This window comes from Notothenia rossii (genome assembly GCF_949606895.1).
Source record: "Notothenia rossii genome assembly, chromosome: 9".
In the NCBI taxonomy this organism is placed as follows: domain Eukaryota; kingdom Metazoa; phylum Chordata; class Actinopteri; order Perciformes; family Nototheniidae; genus Notothenia; species Notothenia rossii.
The window spans coordinates 71,150,515-71,172,438 of NC_136907.1; the positions used below are offsets into that span (position 1 = coordinate 71,150,515).

General features: G+C 41.0%; 1 protein-coding gene across 4 annotated transcripts in view; it reads left to right on the forward strand.

Moving 5' to 3' along the window:
• Positions 1-21,924, forward strand: part of ptprma (protein tyrosine phosphatase receptor type Ma) — a 139,156-nt gene that overhangs the window by 39,128 nt on the left and 78,104 nt on the right. For all 4 annotated transcript variants that reach the window (XM_079648547.1, XM_079648549.1, XM_079648550.1 and 1 more), the window contains exons 3-6: positions 8,956-9,230; positions 12,741-12,819; positions 14,562-14,677; positions 16,481-16,655. In XM_079648547.1, coding sequence (XP_079504673.1) covers positions 8,956-9,230; positions 12,741-12,819; positions 14,562-14,677; positions 16,481-16,655 — 645 coding nt within the window. The remainder of the gene's footprint in view (positions 1-8,955; positions 9,231-12,740; positions 12,820-14,561; positions 14,678-16,480; positions 16,656-21,924) is intronic.

The following is a 21,924-nucleotide window of genomic DNA, read 5'->3' on the forward strand; positions in this document are numbered from 1 at the left end:
TCAGCCATCTGAGGATTCTCCTTCATCCTGCAAGGCTAATATTGCAACCAAAGACCAAAATGGCCCAATTCCAACATGACGTGTAAATAAAAGAGTACTCAAAGGGAAGCAGCAAAATGAAACGCAACGAAGAAAAACAAGCCCTCTGGTCACCCGAAGAAGAGAGAAGCGGTGCATGAAACTCTTGGTTGTTTACGACAATCCGCTCCCTACCTAATTGCTACGTCTGGACGGAGAGTAGTCTTGTTTATCCATCCGCACAGCCCTGATTGCATGCTTTGGCTCCTTTAGGGTGGCTCAGCCCTGTTCTGAGGCTCCGCTCGGGCTCTCCCCAGTGTGTTCCCCCCTCCCGAGCCAACTGGAGTAACCCCCGGCAGAGCTGTCACTGTCAGTCCCGTTGTTACCAACAAACCTCATGTGCCCTGGACAATGAAAATAAAAACATGTGAGCCAAGACAACACTCATTCAGCCTTGGAGAAAGGAGCTGGACGCACTTCTGTCAAAATGTCAGATGTTGGCTTGGAATGCAAATTATTTGAGGGCGAAATTACCAGGCGTGAATCAAAGAACTGATTTCTGGGTTTCCATCCTGCCCTCTGTTGTTATAAGTTCTCCAACATGGTGCATTATTGTAAAAGAAGAATGGGTGAAGCTGACTTTGTTGGGAAGTTTGGTGCTGCGTGGGGTGTCCAGATGCCTTTAAAGAAGGAATGTGTTTTTAGTGAGCCCTAGCTGGTGCAGAGGCTGCCTCCCCTCGGATGGAGTCACGGATGGTGCCAGCAGTAGGCTGCTGCTCCCTGACTATCCCCTGGGACTCGTTCTGGGGAATAATGGCAGGAGGAGGGGAAAGAAGGTCTTCTAACTGAGATTAATTAGGTTTTTTTGTATTATCCTCGACACAATGGCGGAAGCAGCTCCTGCTAAATGACTTATTGTTGAACTGTTAATGTCTGCTCTAAATATGTTGTGGGAGAGAAGTAGAATGTTTTTGTTGCGTAGCGTGTTTGTTCTGACAGCACGCCCCTGGTCGATAATGACACATAGACAATAGTGAAGGATTGGCAGAATGAGGTTCTTCATAGGGTAACAGCGATCTGGTTCTTTCTTCTCGGGTTCACAATGCGTTCATGCTAATGCAGCTCACTCTTGAACCCAGAAGGGTACCTTTCTTTAAGTATGGCTGCTGCATATGGATAAGGGATCATTCTTAAAGTCAAACTGGTCACCTTTTTGATCATTTCAATCACGAGGTAATTAATTCTCAAAGCCCCTCAAGCTTACCTGGACAGCGAGTATTGTTTACGGCTCTGTATGTGCTGTTCAAACGAAAGAGGAGAAGGATAGACACTTAAAATATGTGGGGAGAGAACACCGACTGACTGAAGGACGTCAGAAATGTAATCAGAATTTAAATCACATCAGCAAAAGATGGGATTTGCTCTTGAGGAGGGAGGGGCAATATCGTCTGAAAATAAGCTAATTGCTTTTTGAGCCATTCGAAATTTTGTGTGAAAATCACACCTTGCACAGTGTTGGCAAGGTTGTGAGGTTAAGGAGTCCTCCATTATAGGATTAGGGGACAAAACGGAACGGCAAATTATAACGTCTGATCAATCCGTGAATTAATTCCTGGGGATGAGAGACTGCGATTTTTCGATTTTAGCATGTATTGTGTGGCGTTAGCAAACAGGATTGCATCCATTACTATAAACAGGATTATGACGGCACACTTTACTCATGATGGAGGACATATTTGCATACTGTATCTTTTCCCATTAGTTTGCATGGTACGTACAATTAAGGCTAATGATGCAGCTATAGGTGACTCGCATGAACACTCTGTTGTGTAATGGGTTTGTATCAGACAAATGGGCTATTATATGACCCATTTATTGTAGCGGAGCGCCAATAGTGCGTCCTGAATATTAAGATGACATATTAAGCCATTAAGAATTGCTGTTGATTGACACGCAGTAACAAAGGATGCTGTCAGGGAACATAATAAGGGTCAGTTGTTCCACCTGACTAAAAAGACAGGGCTGAATTGGGTCCGCATGATGGATGGTTTATGGGTGAATCTGTTTGACACCATCAGAGAATCCTGGCAGCTCTTTCTTTATAGAGCCCAAACTTATTCCATGTTACTTTATCAGCGTCCATTCATGTTTAAAGGGACACAGGGAAAGTTCTAGGAAATTGAGAGGAGGCCGCGGCTGTTCACATTAACAGCCTAACCCTCACAGCGAGAGCATTTTTTGATTGGTGGCAGACAGTGAGAATAGCCCTGTCTTCATTGACATTTCCGAAGCGGCAGCCGTGCTTTTCTGCGGTGGTGACCTCTGTGAATTTTATTAGCAAATGAGACCTCGAGGGTTTGGGTTTAAAGAGCGCCCCTTCATTCTGATTTCCCTCACATAATGATTTTCACAGAGTTCAGGACCTGAATGGAGGAGAAATAATGAGCGCTAGTCATTATTGCAAATTATATCCTCCGCTCAGACCATCACTCAACTGATAATTAATCTAAATACCTTCAGCCTGTAGACTTTGATGATTAGGTTTAGACAGTACCCTATTTGTATGAACTAAATTACATCAGACTATATTCCCATTAAGACGACTTTAGTATTTTTTAAAGAAAAGGAACCAAGGGAAAAAAGAAAATGTACAAATGGAGCCACTTAACCATCTCAGGGTTACTACATCTTCCTTATTGTGCATGAGTGACATGTTCTGTGCCTTTTTAAGGGAAATACATAATAGGTGCTATGAAATAAAAGTATTTGAGTAGTTTCTTCAAACGACTCGGGTCACTGTTATCAGTCTACTCTTCCAGCAACTTCCAACCTCCTCGGGTGTGATTAAAAAAAGACTCTAAAGACACGAGACTTTTTTTGCTGGAAATCAGGAAATAGAAATGAAGTTTCGTGACATTATTGTACTGAAAAGTTGTCATTTCTAAATTGAGTTTGATGGTCTCATATGCAGGATTTCATACTGTACATAACTTTGTCTGAATGGATTATAGTTATTACTTTGTGCCTGTTTCCTCAGGTTGTTAAAGTAACATTTAGCTGAAGACCCATTGCTGCTATATAAAAGGCCGGCAACAGAATAATTAGGTGCTAGAAAACCATCTCATGAGGTAATTTAGTGCTTAATTGGTTACAATCGCCAGTAGATTGTAGGTAACAGGTTAAAAGATTAACCTAATGGTAGCCTTGATGGTTTTTATCTAGATGGCTCATTATAACATTAGACCATTAATTTTGGATAGCTCAATTTCCAGCTACAGCTGAACATTTGTTATGGTTTTGTTTATTTGAGTGAAGACAAATCAACGATAGACAAATGTATAGAAATGCTATAAAAATATATTTTAACAAGAACTGAATATGTTTACATTCAAGCAAGAACTGAATACATAATTAACATAATCATTCCAAGTGAAATTATGCAGGAAATAATTTTACAGCTAGTTATCAGATAGTTTATCAAACAATACACGAAGAACTGGATTCCATGTTGTTTATCACATCAAATTGAGTGTCAAATGATGATTTTCCTTTTTAAAATATTTAAAATCAACTTTTCTAAGAAATGTGAGTTAGCGTACTCATTTTAATCGACTTAAATGTGTATAACGTTAGCTCGATTTATCCTTTTATCACTACTAATTTCCATTGGCATGTTGTTTTCAGGGCTACAACCAAATGTAATCCATTTTTCCAACTTCTCATTTGTGGACTGAAAATCCAATTCTTGTCTAAAAGCCCTCATTTGGGCACAGTAACCTTAGCGATAATGAATAAAATATTCTAGCATAATGAAAACAATATAATTCCATTTCAGCTCTGTGCCCTTCGTTTGTGAAGAATGGCAACATGAATGTATGTAGCATCTGCAGCAGGAACATTTCATCTTTGCTAATTCATTTTTCATACCAGTCTGCATGTTCTCCATGTTCAGCTGTCATTGTAATGGAAGGTGAAGGTGGCCTACATTGGAATAATAATAAATCTGTTCCTCTGAATACCTCAGACAATAGCCGAGCCCTGGCCTTTACAGAGTCGCAGACATGGGCCTTGAGTGTGCCGAGAGCACTCCATTTTTAATTGGTGTCCAACCCGCTATTGTTAAGGCGCAAGAGATAGAGGGAAGAGTAGAGGGGGAGAAAACACCCGTGTGCATCACTAGCATATTAGCTCAGCGCTAACAGTGTCATTATAATTTGCTCTTAGTCTCACTGGCTAATTAGCTTGTCATGGTGCAGCAGGTCCTGCCGAGTATGTGGTCATTAGACTATAAGAGCAGAGAAATGACTGACAATCAGTGTTCTCCTGTCATCTTCTCCTCTCCTGTTAGACGATGACAGCGGCAGCACAATGGCCTGTCGCTTGAAATAATACATTTGTATGTTTTGTGGTGGTCAATAATGAGGACAAGAAAGCCCCCTTGTTGTGTTGGAGCTCACTGATCCAAAGCAGGACGGTTTGAAGGCCGCAGCTTGGTGACAGGAGTGTCATTGCAACAGTTTTGCAACCCGCCTGGCAGCGAGGAAGAAATGTTGTAATATTTACATGTATTGCAATCAAATGCATTTTAATATTAACAGCCTCTGAGCTTTATTAAACTAGAAGTGACTTACTTACCAACGCAGTAGTACATTTTTTTTTACAAAAGCTGCTTGAGGGATATGATATTTTCATCTTTAATTACCAACAAAGAGCGGTGCTATGCATGAATCTCCTGTGCAACACTGTCACAACATGGCTGCTCTGCAATGAAAAGTAAACAGCCTGTTTTAATCATAGGAAGAACGCCTAGTGCCAGCATCTTTGGTCTTTGTAACATGAGCTACAACTGAACTATTCATCACCTGATTATTAGTGCTGGTTCACATCACACCAAGGGTTGCTGACACCTCAAAGGGAAAAAAAACAAAAGTGTTCTGGGCACCTGAGCAGATGGCGGAAAGTTATTAAAGAGACCTTGCAGCCCTCATATCAAGGCACCTGATTGTGGTTGGACAAACGAGTGTCTCAAAGTCGACTCATCTCCTGCCCTTCTGCTTGTACCTGACACAACTTCCTGCACAGCCTCAGAAATAATTAGCGCCTCAACACTTGAATCAGAGACAAACTGAAAGTGAATAATAGATTAAAAAGCTCTGGGAGAACAACAGTGAATCATAACGGAGTGATCATGCTGTGCAGGGCGATCTATACCACAGGACAGCCACAAGCATAATGTGCTAGTCAGTGAAGGTTAGAGTAAATAAAAATAGTACTCAATTAAAGGTATTGCTTCTTTAGAATTGTATTGACTCAAGTAAAGTACAAATAACTTATTGAGTAAGAGCTCGTAAAGAAGTAGTGAGTAGCTTTATGACCTGGAGCTTGGTCTGGATGTTGGGTCAGAGATGTGCATGAGCCTCATCTGAAGGAGACATCTTCTGCCATGATCTTGAACTGTAGTCTTTTGATGGGGCTTCTGGAGGTGGTACGGCCACATTATATCTAGGATGCTATGATTGGCTGGACGGCTTATCTTATCTCTCGCTGCCTGAAAATCACTGTCATGCGTTTGAGCTCGGCTGGATATAAAAGTGATTTATAGCTAAATGTGGTGTGAAGCGTTTAGCCCAATGTACTGTAAGGGTGTAGGAGTACATATTTGTTATTTCATATCATCTCAAATGTAGCCACAAATCAACTACCCAGAAGTACAATTTATATTAAAAAATATATATACTTTACTACATGCAAAGAGTAAATATAACTACTGACATCTGTAATGCTGCGTTCACACCAGACGCGATGCGATGTTTGGGGGCGGCGCGATTACATGTAAAGTCAATGCAGAGATGCGGACGGACGCGAATTAGCTCCGACGGCGAGCATGAAGCGGTTGATGCGAATGTCGCGGCGCGATTGGAGGGGGCCGCGATAACCGCTCGAGCGCAATTTTTTAAACTCCGAGCGCCAAATTCCCGTGACGCGATCTCGCGGTAGCCAATCCGCGGTGAGGATCTCAGCCTGCCGTCACTGACGTAGAACCGCAAAACCACATCAGCCGTTAGCTGTTAGCACTCAGAGCTCACAGCTCCTCATATCTGTTCAGAAACTGGACAAAAGTTAAACAAGTACAAAACACAGACTGTGGGGAATACAGTCGCTGGTTTATTTATGTCTGTAGGCCGTTGTTATGAGTGTGGACAGCAGGACGGAGCATATACAACGTTAGCTTAGCCTGGTCGATCCGATCTTAATTCAGAAAACAAGCATTTTAAAAGGTGTTTCGCCTGCCGTCTTGTCTGTAGACTTGTCAAAGCATTAATTCATGGTTTTTACTAACTGGTATCAGTATGTTGTTACTTCGGAATCATTTTGAAACGTGTATTACAATTTTTAATCACGGTGAAATATGTTCATTTTGTTATTGTAGTTGTATCCCCCGAGCGAATATTCGCATCGCGTCCGGTGTGAACGCAGCAGAAATCTCAGTTGTCATCATGTGATCCAAGCATGGAATGTTGGAACCGCTCAGTTGTCATGGCAGTAGTTTTGTAGTTCCAGTGTTCCATGCTTGAGTCATGTGATGAACATGCACTGAGCTATCTCCATGACAACAAAAGACAATGAGATTTAATTGAAAGTGTTGGGGATTTAGAAGACTTTATCTATCCTGGGGGAAATCAGGTTTCATGCTGCGCCATTTGTGAGAAAAATAATTAAAATATTTAAATAAATAACACAAATATTTAGTAAAAAAAGTAATGAAAAGATTTTAAAAAAATGTATATAAACATAAGAAACGAAAGGGAAAAGTAGCACAATAATACACTAAACATATATATATTGTATATTACAATATATACAGTAGTATATTAGTTCTTGAATGCATTTCATTATAGCTTCATAATTAATTTTGGACATCTAAGCCAAATGTAAGCTTACCCATAAAAGGTTGAATTAAAGCACACTTTATCGCTCACATAATCTGTATTCCATTTCTAATTATACAATAATGCACACTTATGATGCACAGGTTCACCTGCAGTATCACATTGTTTCTCTGGTTTGCGGTCATGCTTTTACTTCTGTTTCAATTATGTGTGTCGAGATCTTCTTGTGTATGATGTGATCGAAAACACGTTAAGATCCTTTTAAACAACAACTTGCTACCACCTGACAAAAAAAGCAGCGGAGGCTGACTCGGTGTCATCACAACTCACTGCTCCTCCTCCTCCTCTGCTCCCTCTCCTCCCGTTTCATTGTGTAAACATGACAGAACCCCCACTCGTTATCTGAAGCTGGAGACAGATGGAATTGGTGAGCGTTACAAGTGCAGCACAACAAGACAAGTGGGCAAGCTCGAGTCATTGAAGGAACAAATAGGGTTTTGTGAGAGGCTGTTTGGTTGGCACACTGGGGGACCAAGCCTGCTGATTTAGTCAACGTAATTCACCCTTTTTAACACCATATCTGAGTGAATCACCAGATGTTAAATTTAATGAAGAAGATTCGCATCCACCACCGTTCTGCTCTGCCTCCCATGCAGGGGAGCAGAGCTATTTGCTAACAGGTTGTTTGTCTCACCTCTAAGCAAAATGTGCCTTCCAGTCATTACCACACTTTCCAAAAAAACTGAAGTAGGAACTGAATCTTTTTGGCCGTGTCTCAAATGCTGTTACGATTTGTGCCATCTCATTACCGAGCCAAGCTAAGGATGATGACAAATAGAATGTGTTCTGCATCTCCTTGAAAGCTTGCCAATATAATAATTCTCACTTGTGTTTTATTGGCAAGAGGGGAAAGAATTAGATTAACCTTTTAATATTGAACCGAAGCGATAAAATCCAAATTGGGCTGGCTTGGCAAATAGATTTAAACTTATTGATTTCTCATCATTTCCCTTCTCTCAGTCATTGAGGGGGAAAAAAACACCCCTCATAAAACACCCTGCATTTTTACGATAAGTCGCTTTTTGGTCTTTGTATTTAGATAAATGATGGAAAAATTAAGTTAGAGGTTCTATCAATCCAAGCGTAAGAGCATTTTCTCATTAAGAGGCACCTGCATGAATCCCCAGCGCTAATAGAAAATGTCTCAGCACTGTCATTTACCTTCTTTCTGCATATTTTTGATGATATTACATCCTTTTATTTAGTTAAACCCAAGGACCTGATGGCTTTGAATAAACAGATTTTTGTCCTGGACATCTTTCTGTTATGTAAAATTACCACCTGCTTCAAAACACCAAACGATCCAAGTAATGTTGCCAAGGATTAAACAGAACTGTACCACTTTTAGTTTTTGGCATCTTTATTTAAAGATACATTATATTAATTTGTTATTTTTCTTCCACCTCCTGGTTGACAATTTGGAACTCACAAGCACCTGTAATACACCGATATTACTCAGTTTTTACACTATTAATACACCCATATTACACTGTTATTAAACCCATGTTACACCCCATTATTACACCCATATTATACCCATGTAATGTTATACTGTTATCAGACCCATATTACACTCATATAACATCAATGTTACACCCATATTACACCGGCATTACACTGGTATTACACCCATTTTACACACACAGTCAAATGACTGTATCCCCCAGTTTACAAAAACCATTCAAGTCTAAGATTATCAACATAAACACAGAATTATCAAAAGTATTTCTTCAGAAACTCAGTGGTTGTAACGTGAAATGCAGGTACTTCAAGGCTTTTCAATCCCAGTAATGATATACTGTATCATCAATATCACGACTAATTACATTTCTTAATCGTAATAATTAGTTCTTTTAAAAAAAGATTTCCCCATACATTCATCGCTAGGTAAATGGGTTTGCAGTTTTAAATAGGACTATTGCAGGACTTTTTTCTACGTCTATTTTTAAACTGCTTATTGCATAAAATTGCCTTGTCTGTGTTGCAGGTTCGGCCTTCATGATGATGAATACGTCGGGACGCTTTGCAGGGCAGAAGGCTCTGCTGCTGACACCCCAGCTGAGGGAGAATGACACCCACTGCGTTACCTTTCACTACTACATAGGAGGCAGAGACAACAGCCACCCAGGACACCTGAACGTCTACATCAAGGAGAACAACAGTCCCATGGGGATGCCGGTGTGGAACGTGTCCGGCTCGGCCACCCGCTCCTGGGGACAGGTGGAGCTGGCCGTCAGCACCTACTGGCCCAACTTCTACCAGGTGAGGAAACCCAGAGTGATCCCACATTCTTCTCTTTGCATAATGTGTCATCACAAAACTAGGTTGCTCATTGTAAGCAGCCCTTTATTACCAAGCCAAAGTCATTAAAACCTGCCTCGCGGGGTGGAGCAAGAAAAATGTATTATTTGAGAATGTCCAAACAATTGCACAATGGCCTATTCAAAACACCTAAGATTATTGATTTCTGGGGCTACCGCTGTATCCATGGCAATCTGTTCTCTCTCCCTGCCATCTGAGCCTGTTCTCTTTTTCCAATTCTGAAAACTCATTTTCACTTTCCAATGCACATGACTGCTGGTAGGGGCAAGGTGATTTCACACTTGCCTGGCTATTAGTCTTCGCTGGGGCTTGTTCCACGAGTCCATCAAATGTTAATTGATGCAGAGAGACCCCTTAACCTCCCAATGGGAGATGTTCCCTTGGTGAATTATTTCATTATGGCCTGAGCTGGGCCACAGTGGAGCTGAGGGGAGTTCTCCTGCTTGCTCATCATAGCCAACCCTGATAACTTGGTTAACAAGGTACACCGCTGAGCTTTCTCACAGCTGAATGCAAGATAGGAGCCTTAATGAGAGGGACATGGACAAAAGGAAGAGAGAAGAGGGGGAAGGCAACAGGATTTTGACCCTTGCCTGACATAATGATGCTGATCTGGATAAAGTTTTTTTCAGATTTATCCTGTGCAGACCTCAGTGGCTAAAGCAACATGCACAAGTCCAAGCTCTAGCCATCACTGAAACCATTAAAAAGATAGGGAAATTAATCTTTTCTTTATATTTTTTATTTGTTTGTATAACACTTTGGCCGTAACTTTGCCAAAAACAAGCAAGCGACACCTTTTAAACATACTGTCGTGTTCTGCTTTTGAAATCCATGTTAAGTTTAGTGAGTGACGCTTGAATATTTGTTGACATGTTGTTCACAGTGGGTTTCTGCAGAGTTCTGAACATGGGTTGAGCATCTCAGCCCGAAATGATTTGGAATGTTTCCCAGTGTGCTCGGGGAAATTCCCGGCATCTGTTGCCTCTTACCCCCCAGTGGAAGGTCCGGCTCTGTTTGCAATTGTTCCAGACCCAAAGTGACAACATTGGTGAATGTGAGGATGCTAATGATATTAGTGCCACTCTCAGTAGAGAAAAGAGAGACCAATGCTTGAAATTGTCACTAATTAACAACATGGCACTAATTATAGGTATCTTTAATTGCACGGTAACCTACGCTATCGTCAAAGGGAAGCCACCTGATACTGGGAAATTATTTTTTAATTACCGGTAAGTATTTTAGTCGTCATGAGCCCCTCAGCCTTTCATAATTACTCATCTGTCAGGTCATCCCTAAAACTTTTAATTGAGATTGTCATGCATTTCCAAAGCTGCTGAACACTGGCAAAAACTTTAACTTTTAATAAATGAAATGTGTCTAAATAGGGTCTGCACATCGCTCAAAAATATGTACTATGTGCATAAGACGAACACCCAATATTAATCCTGATGAGAGAGAAAAACCCAAATGTCCTCATCCGTCTTGATTTCAATACAGTAGAGCCATTGGCAGAGCTAATCAATCCTGCTGTAATGTAGTACTTAGCCAAGTCCCTCAGGGATAGCCAGAGCGGTGATGTAGACATTCGATGTGGGGTCACCACGTGTCTCGCCGGCAAATGAGAACAGTGAACTTTCCTGTGACACCAACAGCTTTCGTCCCATGTGAATATTTTCAGTCTGTGGGTCAGGCCCAATTATGCACTGCACTATCATTGATGTTAGAATCAATTATATCACAGCTATTAGGCAAGCTGACTGATGTCTGTTGCACAAACAAAGGATTTCAATTAGAGAGTGGGGGCTAGTTCATTTGTCTGGTGGTGATATATGGAGTGGTTGGCCTTTTTAATTTCCTTTAAATTAGCCTGTAATGAGGCCATAATTGGCACCCAAGACATTCACTTTCATATTTCATGAGACAAAAAAAGAAATGTATAATTAGACAGCCTTATCTGAATGCATCCTGCCTCCCTGATGACAATGGTAACTATCTCCTCCTCCACATTCCCCGGCTACAAAAAGAATCTCAGAGATGTAAGCGTGTGCAGCCTAGCTACGGCTAGCAGAACATCTGTGTCTGTGTGAGACCATATACAGAACATTTCCATTAATATATACCATTCACTGGGAGATATAGGCCTATATTTAGTGAGTAATGGAATGCGAAACATGTGTAGTGTGAGTGTGGGTGGCATAATGGATCTGTACCACACCCTGGGTTTGGGAAGGGACTGGCATTCTTTTTCCTTTTTTAACACAGTGCAGACCAGCGAGTACATAACTCTGACATTCTGCTGGGACACGCCCTCTGACAGGGCTTACGACCATTTGTTTTGCAGCAAATGTTGGCCCTTAAATTAGACTCATGGTATATATACTTGGCACAGTTGTAGGTGACTTCAGATTTCTGTTGTCAGAGATAGCAACAAACATGTCAGACATGTACTCGACACAGAGCAACTGTTGAATGCAACAAGCATACGTTCACATATGTTCATCACACTTAAATCTAGTGGCATCCGTGCATGCAAAGATATATTTATATTTTTATATTTTTGGTTTGAGGCGTTTTCTTTTGAGATTGATATGCTAGTCAAAAGTTTTTTTTAGAGCCCATTTAAAAAGTAGTGCTTAAAATACTGTGAACAATAATAAATAATTTATCTAATAACCAAGGGTCACTTGCACCAGTTGTATAAGTTAAAATGTTGCCTAGTTATAATTTATTTTGCTAATAAGTTATTTAAAATTAAAACCAGTAGCACCACACAGTATATTCCTATGTGTAGTGTTTGTAATTGTTTACCGTTAAGTGAAAAACTGAGCTAGCTATCTTAAGCTTGACCATTAATTACGTTATAACTTAACTATTTTATTTGGATCACAGCTTGTAATGCAGCATTGACTTCCTGTTTGCATATGTAATTGCTTTGGATTTGACATCACTGCAGAACAACAAACAGGTTTACAGATTATGCTTCAGTAGTCTCTTTAGAACTAGCTATTAAGTGTTGAGAACGTTTAAGGGACTTACAGATAAATCTAAAGAAGGGTATAAGAATGGGAATGTTCATGTTATACAATCCACAAGTAAAATCCCATTCACCTGCATTGTTTTGGGGTAAAAGCACCTGAATAACTGATCAGTGAATGATATCTCAACCGTGTGTCTCCTCACTATGTGTTTGTCACCGACTGTGTGCTAAACGTCTCGGGGCTCAAACTTAATTTAACACTTGCATGTCATAGCACCTTTCAACTGTGACATATTGTGGAAATAACGTCAGTGGCCCGCAGCTGTGTGACCAGCTGCGGCCCAGCTAAGAGCAGATCGCATTAGCGGGAGCTGGACTTCCCATTGCACACGGGCAGCCTCACTCAAGTGCCATTTGAAGACATCTGCCCATTTATCATTGGTGTTATGAATGTCCTCTCTCCTCCTCAGATTGTGTTTGAAGCCGTAACCTCAGGGCAGCGTGGCTTGCTGGCCATCAAAGACGTCGTGGTCCAGGGCCACCAGTGCAGTAAGTCCTTTTTTCCCTTCGCCATAAAAGAATATCATCAAACATTCATTGTCCTTTCCATGACACCCTCCCAAATACCTGTATCGCTGTTATATTCAAGGCCTCCCAGTCAAACAAAGGGCCTTCAAACAGTATGCTACAGTCAATCCAAAGTGTAAACCTCCCTCCTCATAGCTCCCTGAAGATTTATGAGCATACAGACGACATGCTGAAGTGTGCTCGGGATATAATGTTGGAGTGGCTGTGTTAAATCTATCCTTTGAGAGATGGGAGAAATTGCGTAAAAAGGGATGAAAAAACAAATACACTTGCTGCTGCTTGTGTTTGGATTCCACAATGTTTCTCCTCCCTCAAGGATATTCAGTGCAGCATGTCCTCTTTCAGATGTTCAGAGTTCTGCTTCCCTCGCTGAATATACTTTAGAGTGCGCTGCGGAGCTAATGAACATGTAATCAGTCGCATATTTAGATTTTTTCCGCTTCAGCTTTTGGGATAGGCTGCTGCTGTTAGAAAACAAGGATATGTCATGTCTATGCTTTTGAGTACCTTGAGAGTCATGCTACTCCATACTGCTCTTCTTCATCTTATACAAAGAGATTTTCACACTCTACAGCCTAAGTCTAAATCAATACCACACGGGATTTCATTAATTGATTTATACTTTACCCCTCATAGCCAAAGTATTAAGCTCCGATTGTGTGGCGCTAATGACCTGGTAACCATTAGAAAGCAGCTGAATTCCTACAAATGTTATGTCAATAAAATGGATTTATATAGCGATAGGTGTTGCATATAAATGTATTTGAGTAAATCGATGAGGCCTTGCGACGTGATCAATGTTTAAATGTGTGAAAGTGTGCTTGGATCAATAACCCTCTCAGTGGCAATAGGGTTTATTTGACTGATAAGCAAAGTGATCAGAGAGACTCGTCGGTGGAGCGCAGCCAATTCATTTTCTATTTATACGACCGTGTGGAATATCTAGCACAAAGGTGTGATTATGCCACTGGGTGGTCTGCCTCTTCTTTGCATCATTAAAGAAGACATTAGCCATGAGAAAAATAGATTTGTCTCTTTTGGCACTGGGTGGATTGACAGGACAAAGTTGTAAAGGAGGTGTATTTCAAAGACGGGCTTGTAAAATATTAAGTAGAAATGAAAGTCTTGATGATGAAAGTGATAGAATTAGCTTTTGCCAAGTCTTTAGAGATTTGGTTATGTTTTTGAATCAAGGTCGCTCCATCGAATTGCCCTATTTTTCTATGCAGAATAGCGGTGCTAATCAAAAATGTTCTACATAAGTTACTTTCTACGCACTATCCCAGTCAGTGTGCATACTGATAATGAGCACAGTCTGAGAAGAGAATAATGCTTTGGGAAAAAAATACCCTCAATCTATGAAAGGATGCATTTTAAAGACGGTGTTTTTGGTCGGTGCACGGTGGCCTCTGGTGTCTCATTTCAAGGATTTTGGTGGAAATCTCCCGTACAAAGCGATGTTGCCCTCCGGCGCTGACGGGAACAAAATCCATTCAAACATTTTCCATACAAATCTTGGCATAAGAGTTACAAAGTGGGTAACGCTTTAGACACAGGAGCATGGAGCTTGATGCAGACACAAGCACCAAATTTTTAGTGATTACATCTCACAAATATTTGATGAAGCCATGCTGCAACTCAGCATTCACTCTTAAATGACTTTTCTGCAGCTGTCTGATCAATATTTGCATTTGTTCTCCCAGTGAACACACCTCACTTCCTGACCATAAAGGGAGTGGAGGTCAACGCTGGACAGACGGCATCTTTTCACTGCACTGTCAATGGACGCAAAAGGGACAATTTCCGCCTCTGGCTTCAGGTGAGATCCATTTTCATGCTTTACAGTAACTTACACTCGAAATCAAAGACTAAATCAGAGGGTGGGATCAGTATTATAAGTGTGCCCTCTGGAAACGAACATGCCTCTCTGAACAGACCCTACTGTCTGAATATGTAATCGTATGATCCTCAGTGCTGTTGTCTAAGAAGGCTGCAGGCTTATTTCCACTGTAAATGGGGATATTAGAAATGTAGCATTATGCTATTTAATTTAGCAAGCTCTCAAATAAGTCATGATAATGCATAAGATGGGGTTCCCACACACTATGAAAAAGTATGGAATTGGATTTGTAATAATTTTAAGGCTTGATGGGATGGGCTTTGTGTTTCCAGATTATTGAATGTTCAACTGTCTGTGTTTAGCAACAATGGGTAAATCAAAGTTTCCCAACAGTTGGGTTATTGTCAGGGCAAAATCAGTGTTGTCTTAAACTTGTAAAAACAAGTACATTTTGATTTGAAAAATGTGTAGGAACCCTGATAAGTTCAAGATCTGATTTAAGGGGAAAATATCTTAACTGGAAAACTGAAATGAATGCCGACGCTAACAACCCATAACACTGTAGAGATAATTGCACTAGTTCAACAACTCCAAGTGTATGGATCACATGGTTGGGTAAAAGAAGAGGGTAGCATAAGAATGAGGCAAGAGCTATTTTGTTTAACCCTAATTACATAGAGCCAAATGTAAACCAGTTTCACCACAACCATCGACGGTACATCTTCCTGATTGGCTGACAACTGTGTATTTAAATTTCAGTTACCTCAAACATACTTCTGGTTAGCAGTTTCACCACAGCTCTAAATGATGAATGATATGAGGAAAGAACTAACAAGATGGCAGTGAAGAAGAGGTGCCATGGGTAAATTAATCGTGTACAATGGACAAAGTATAGAATTTCTACTAATAACAATACTCACTTTTAAAAGTTACTTTGAGGAAAAACAAGTGGTTGTCTTATGATTTTAGTTAAATCATAAGACAAATCCCACATTGCTTTATATTGCCCTTGTGTTTTCACCTGTTCCCAGATTTCCAGAGGCCTCTGTGTCTGGGGGGGAAGGGGATTACAGTTGTTTTAGATCACCGCAGTATGGTCTTAACCTATATAGATGTTGGCTCTGTGGAAACCGTGTACTATATCCGGCAAAACTGAGCTGCACAGCAGTCTTGAATTGACCTTGTTCTGAGCAGCAAAGGTAGTGCATCTGGCAGACATAACCCCGCCGGCTCTGCTGCTAAGCACACTGTCACACATGTGATCAGTGGGAGCATGACGCTGGGTAAAGGTCCTCTGCCAGGTACTCCATCATTTTAACAAACACGTCCTCATTAGCACAGGAGCTGGAAAACAAACATTAAGTGAAGTCCCCCGATGACAGTAATGAAGAAATATTTCTAATGAACAAATGTCCCCCATCTGCCTGCTGTGAGGGGTGACAGCTGGGGAGGTGTGTGTGTGTGTGTGTGTGTGTGTGTGTGTGTGTGTGTGTGTGTGTGTGTGTGTGTGTGTGTGTGTGTGTGTGTGTGTGTGTGTGTGTGTGTGTGTGTGTGTGTGTGTGTGTGTGTGTGTGTGTGTGTGTGTGTGTGTGTGTGTGTGTGTGTGTGTGTGTGTGTGTGTGTGTGTGTGTGTGTGTGTGTGTGTGTGTGTGTGTGTGTGTGTGTGTGTGTGTGTGTGTGTGTGTGTGTGTGTGTTCTGAAACACACAAGGTCAGGCCACTTTGCTTATTAAACCTTTCCATTTTGTGGGCTCACTTGTGTCTTTGTCTCGGTTCCAAACAGGGCATCGGTGGACGGGAGGCTCCGATGAAAGCCACAAAACCTTGGAACAACCGGCGCTTCATTGGCACTTTTGATGTAGAGAACACAACCAAGGGTGACTCGGGCCGCTACCGCTGCATCGTCCACTCAGACAAAGGGGTTGGAGTGTCCAATTATGGCGAACTAACCATAAAACGTGAGTATTGGTCCCAGAGCAGAGAGAAAACAAAGCCTATCTGAACCAACTCGGCACAGACAGCATGAATGCTTTTCCATCCACATGACCTCTACATACACACAGCAAAGTCAACAGGAGATAAACAGGAAGTGCTCTGTGTTCGTCCTCTAAGGCGATACTAAAAATACACGCTGTTTATGTTGATTTGTTATTTAGAGGAGTTTAATACTTACCCTGTAAAGGCTGTCCTTGACCGAGCACAATTCCACCTAAAAAATCACAAAGGCTTTACAGTAACCTCTCTGATATTTCACTCCTGCAGTCATTTGATATGAATTTATGGAGTCGTCTGAAACTAAATCCAGCAAGGCCTCACTTTCCTACAGCCCTATAGCCCGGTAATGGCCTTCTATATTTCTTCACCTCAATTTTCTCCCTGTGCTTTCAATTGAATTTACTGCCCCGATTTTTTTCCATTCTTTTTTTTTTTTTGTCTCCAAGCTTTCTGTGATTGATAGGTTTAATCCTAGCTGTCCAGATCGAGGTCTGTCAATCATGTGAGAATGGCCCGGCCCAGACAGAGCAGAGTGAAGAGGGAGATAAAGTCTCTCTGCCTGAGTGTATCAGTGGGTTTCAGTGGTGTACTCAAAGAAAATTTACTGACACACTGGAGGCACTCAAAACCACACTCGTGCATAAATTCAGCAACACAATCACTCGCACTTACACATGCTCGCCAGACGGCAATGTTTTTGCTGATCGCTGCTTTCAACGTGTTACTGCATTTATTTTTATGCAATACAAACCAGTAAAGTGTAGAGAGCCTTTGTCATAAATATTTAAAATAGTTCTCTAGATTCAAGGATTCATCAAATCTTTTAATGCATCTCGCTTTAAGTTCTGCAGAGATGTCACACCTCGATGACTCCGGCATAAGCCAACTCGTCGCAGCAAGAAAAAAAGAGGCGTTTTCACGGTTATAAGTGTCACACATAAAAAAAAAGGCTGATATGTCCTCTTATCGTACCAGTCATAAAACAAGTGCTTAACCCTCCCAGCAATGTGTCTGACTCGTAAATCCTCCTTAAATGTGTATTCACCGCTTCCGTGCCTCGTTTTTAGAAGAGTGACCGCGGAGTGGTTCTGTGGATTATGAGCCGGCTACAGTCACACAGCGGCTCGTTCCCCCCCCCACCCCCCCCCCCCCCCCCCTCTCCCTCTCCTCATTACCATACACTGCCTTTTGCTTTAACGTGTGGAGAGTGAATGCTTGATTATTCCAGATAATCACTTCTGCCTTACTTGCCAGTATTCAGTCAGATTTATGCGCCCGTGTTGAAGTGCGCTGCATGTATTTCCTGAGCGCCATACGGATTGGGCCAGTGCAGCCCCCTTATCCCCCTTGTGATGGGCTCTCCTGTAGTGCAGCCAGTGGTTCTGAAAGGGCGATAATTACTCTCTGTCCAAGAGCTGGCTCCTTTCTTGGCCTGGTTAGAATCACCTGGAGCCCGCAAAGCTTTTCGCTGTGCTCCAACACAGTATTCTGGGCTGTGCTCCTAACTCAAGGCTGACGAGGTGCGGCCGTGTCAGCACTAATGAGAATAGCCACCAGGAAATCGAAGGCCGACCAGTCAAGCTTGTCATTTTCCTGGTACCACCTCTGCTCTTTCCTATCAGGACTGGATCAATTCCTACAACAACGTAATGAGGACCTCTTGCATCTCAGCAAAAGCGGCTCAGTGGGAGTAATGAGCAAATGAAAGAAGGATTCATAAAAATGCAGGTCCAACCAATCTAACAACACAGCAGAGGGGCTGTTCTTATTATTGCCTTCAGTGTGGAGGATGGGAAATGGGTGGCCATTTACCAAAGTCTTACAATGCTGGAAGGATAAGTTGATTATTTAACATATTAAGGAAAATTGCCAATAACTTACTTGCATCATCTTATAAAATAGGAGGATTCTCTGTCTAATATAATGGTCAATTTAGCATATTGGGGTTTTCGACTGTACAGTAGGTTAACGAAACAAGCAAAGTCAAGTCACCACCTTACTTTCATGAGCATACAAATAAATGAGTCACAGTGGCAGTCGCAGTATGTTGGTTCTCAGTATGTCTTTGCCACTCAGTATGGGGACCATGTGCAATGCATGGCAGTGTGACTGCTTTTCGTTGCATGTGCATGAGTGTGCATGCTTGCATTCTGGCAGGCAGGTGCGGTGGTAGAGGAGAGCGCAGCTGTCGCCAGGCCGCTTGCCTGTCTGGTCAACATCATGACAACAGCTGCTCGCTGACCCTCTCGTATGGCCGCCACCGTCATCTGCGCGCTCTCAGCCATCTCCAGCCAGCATGGAGATCAGTTGGTAGACCTTTCCAGGGCCCAACTGCTGCGAGGCTTAAACACACTGGGAATTGAGTTGTTAATATCCCAAAGTGTTCCAGCACTTGAGAGTATTTCATACCGGTAATCCGTTATTTCCAGTGCGTCGGCCATGGCTGTTGAACAGAGGATTACTGCACCTACAGGAATTATTTCATCACTGTAAGCCGCTGTTGCCTTTGTCAAGCAATAACTTTCCAAAGTTAAATGAAATGCCTATAATACAAAATTCTGCTTCGTTGTATTGTTACATAAATGGTCTCAAGTGAAAAATAGGATTGCTTGGCAGTAGGAGCATCTATGCATAAAAGTGAAAAGCATTTCTCTATAATAAAGGAGTGTTGATTACATTTGAATGGCTCTTACTTGATACTTAACTGCAACTGTTACTTTTGAATTTTAATATTATTATGTTGCTTGCCAAGTTGCTAAGTTTCTCACCCTCTGAATCAGTCACGTCTTAGTCAGCAGCTAAAATCTCTGTCACATTTTGCATCACAGGGTGTTAGCATTAAATGAATGTGTTGACAAATGTGTCAATAAAATCTGGTAACAACCTACATGGCCCTCACCACCTCCTTTGTGTTTTTTCAAATTACAAAGTTCTTACTTTTAATTTGGTTCTTTGAAGTATAAAGATGCTTAACAAGCAAAAAAATAAATGTCATGTTGTCTTCTAATCGAACATTCCATCTGCTTTTTCAAGAGAAATAATAAAAGCCAAACAATTACAAAAAAACCCTGAGGTCTTTGTTTTCTGAAGCAGAAATTGAGAAAAAACATTTTTTACATTTATTCTTTTGGATGTTTTAAAATATTACAAATGCCAAGCACCATTATAACCCCAGTATTTTTAATGGACCCATTTTACTACGAGGGAGGGCCATTCACAGTGAGCCTGTGCTGCTTTTAGTCGTTTAATCTGAGCATATTGCCACTTAATTCAGTTAAATCCCTTTTAAAACAAAACAACAGACCACAAAAAGACCATCAAAACAAGCCAATGGTTGAAGCCAGATTTTAGATCTCGTCATCCTTTTGTCTGGCTCCAGCATCCAGACTGCGTGTCCAGAGAAGTCCTGTGGGATAAGCTGGTTCGCTTGAGGTGATGTTTGATGGCAACACTGGGAGTTTGGATTAGTGGGAGTTTAGGGACCGGCAACTGAGGTCAGAGTACGGTAACCATCTGCTGGGGGAGATCCTCCAATTCTCTGTAGGACAACAGCCCTAATATGCCTGGAGACTTCTCCCTCTCCATGACAACTCCACAAGAAGCAGCCAGACGACTAATGGTATTATTCTGTTTCACGTGTGTGCTCATTAGAGCCACTCACCGTGGCCTCTGGGACACGAAGCTATTGTAATACATGACAAGGGTAGATTCCTAAGCAACACTTTGACTGTGGGTTTCTGGTTGCACTAGGAGACATGAAAGACATGCTGGTTAGATAATAGATAGTGAAGATGTCCTTATTTTTAAAATGGCAATGGTGGAACAACCATCTTTGTCAAATGTGACTTTAAAAAGTGAAGATAGAAATGTAGAATTCATCTTTTAGATGTTAGAAGTTTATCCTAACCTCAAATGTTCCTGCAGCATCCCTTTGTCAAGAGTTAAACCTAAAGAAGAACTCAAATGTTCACAAATTGCTTTCAGATGTTAGTAAATAGTGTGTGGAAAGAGTTATCTTAATTAAAAACCATAGGCAGCTACCATTCTGAAATATCACAATGTGTAGTAATTGTGTACGTTTAATCCGTTTGTAAAGGTGACCAGAAATCCCATTTGTACAGTGAGTCTGTTTGACACAAAAGGCTGCAGCACAGATGACAAAACGATTTGAAACGGTTTGAATTGAAGTGCAATCATTGTGTTTCTGTCACTACATCTCTGAAATTCGCTCTTTGTCTAGTTTTGCCTTGGTTTTGAACAGCAATACGCATCAAATGTGTGTCATTGTGCGAGTTCACGAGATAAACAAAACAAGGACCCACTCAGAAAAACAGCTCCTTGGCACCAACTGAGGACTAAAAGTTGGCAATACCTTAACTGCACTCTAGATCAGTTTAAGAAATATGTACATATGATTGATTTCCTACTACACCCATTCATATTCAGCACTTTGGTATTTGAAATTTGCTTTCACAATGACATTTACAATATATTTACTGAGACATTTGTTAGAGACTGAATCATGTTATAATAATAATAATGCATTTATTTTGTTAGCGCTTTTACAGGTGCTCAAAGACGCTTTACAGATATAGTGAAAAGAAAGGAACAACAAATAAATATATAGTTAAATAATACAAAAACAATCACACATTAAAAGCCAGATTGAAGATGTTGTAAACTAAGTTAAAGAAGCACTGTTAAGCTTTTTGGTGTTTTCCCTATGGTATGCTCTATAGGTTTGTATAGGTAAATGGACTGCTCAGGCTAAACTCCAACTCTCCCTTTAACATAGCTGTGATTTGAGCTTCCCCATCAATCATTTGTACCTTTTCAGAATGACAAAATACCACAACAGTCATGAATTGAGAGATTAAACCAAACAAAATATATGACAAGTAAATTAATGGTCAATTAACAGCAACTATTCCTATAGATTTAAATCAATACATTGTTGAATAGAAGTAGCATTTGCCAAGGTTTTTGTAACTCTAGTCATTGTACTACTGCTGATGAGATTCCCCCACAATGCTGGAACTATTGATTGCTACTGGCTCTTCTTGAATACCTCGATAATTGGGAAACATGAATATGTTCTTAATTTGCTGCAGAATAATTTTGATTGTGTTGATTGTTCGAAAGAAGTAATTGATTTTGCTTGGTAAAAAAATGTCTTTATTTATTTTTTGTTGGAATGTCACTGCTTTTTAAACAAATAAAAAATCCATTGGT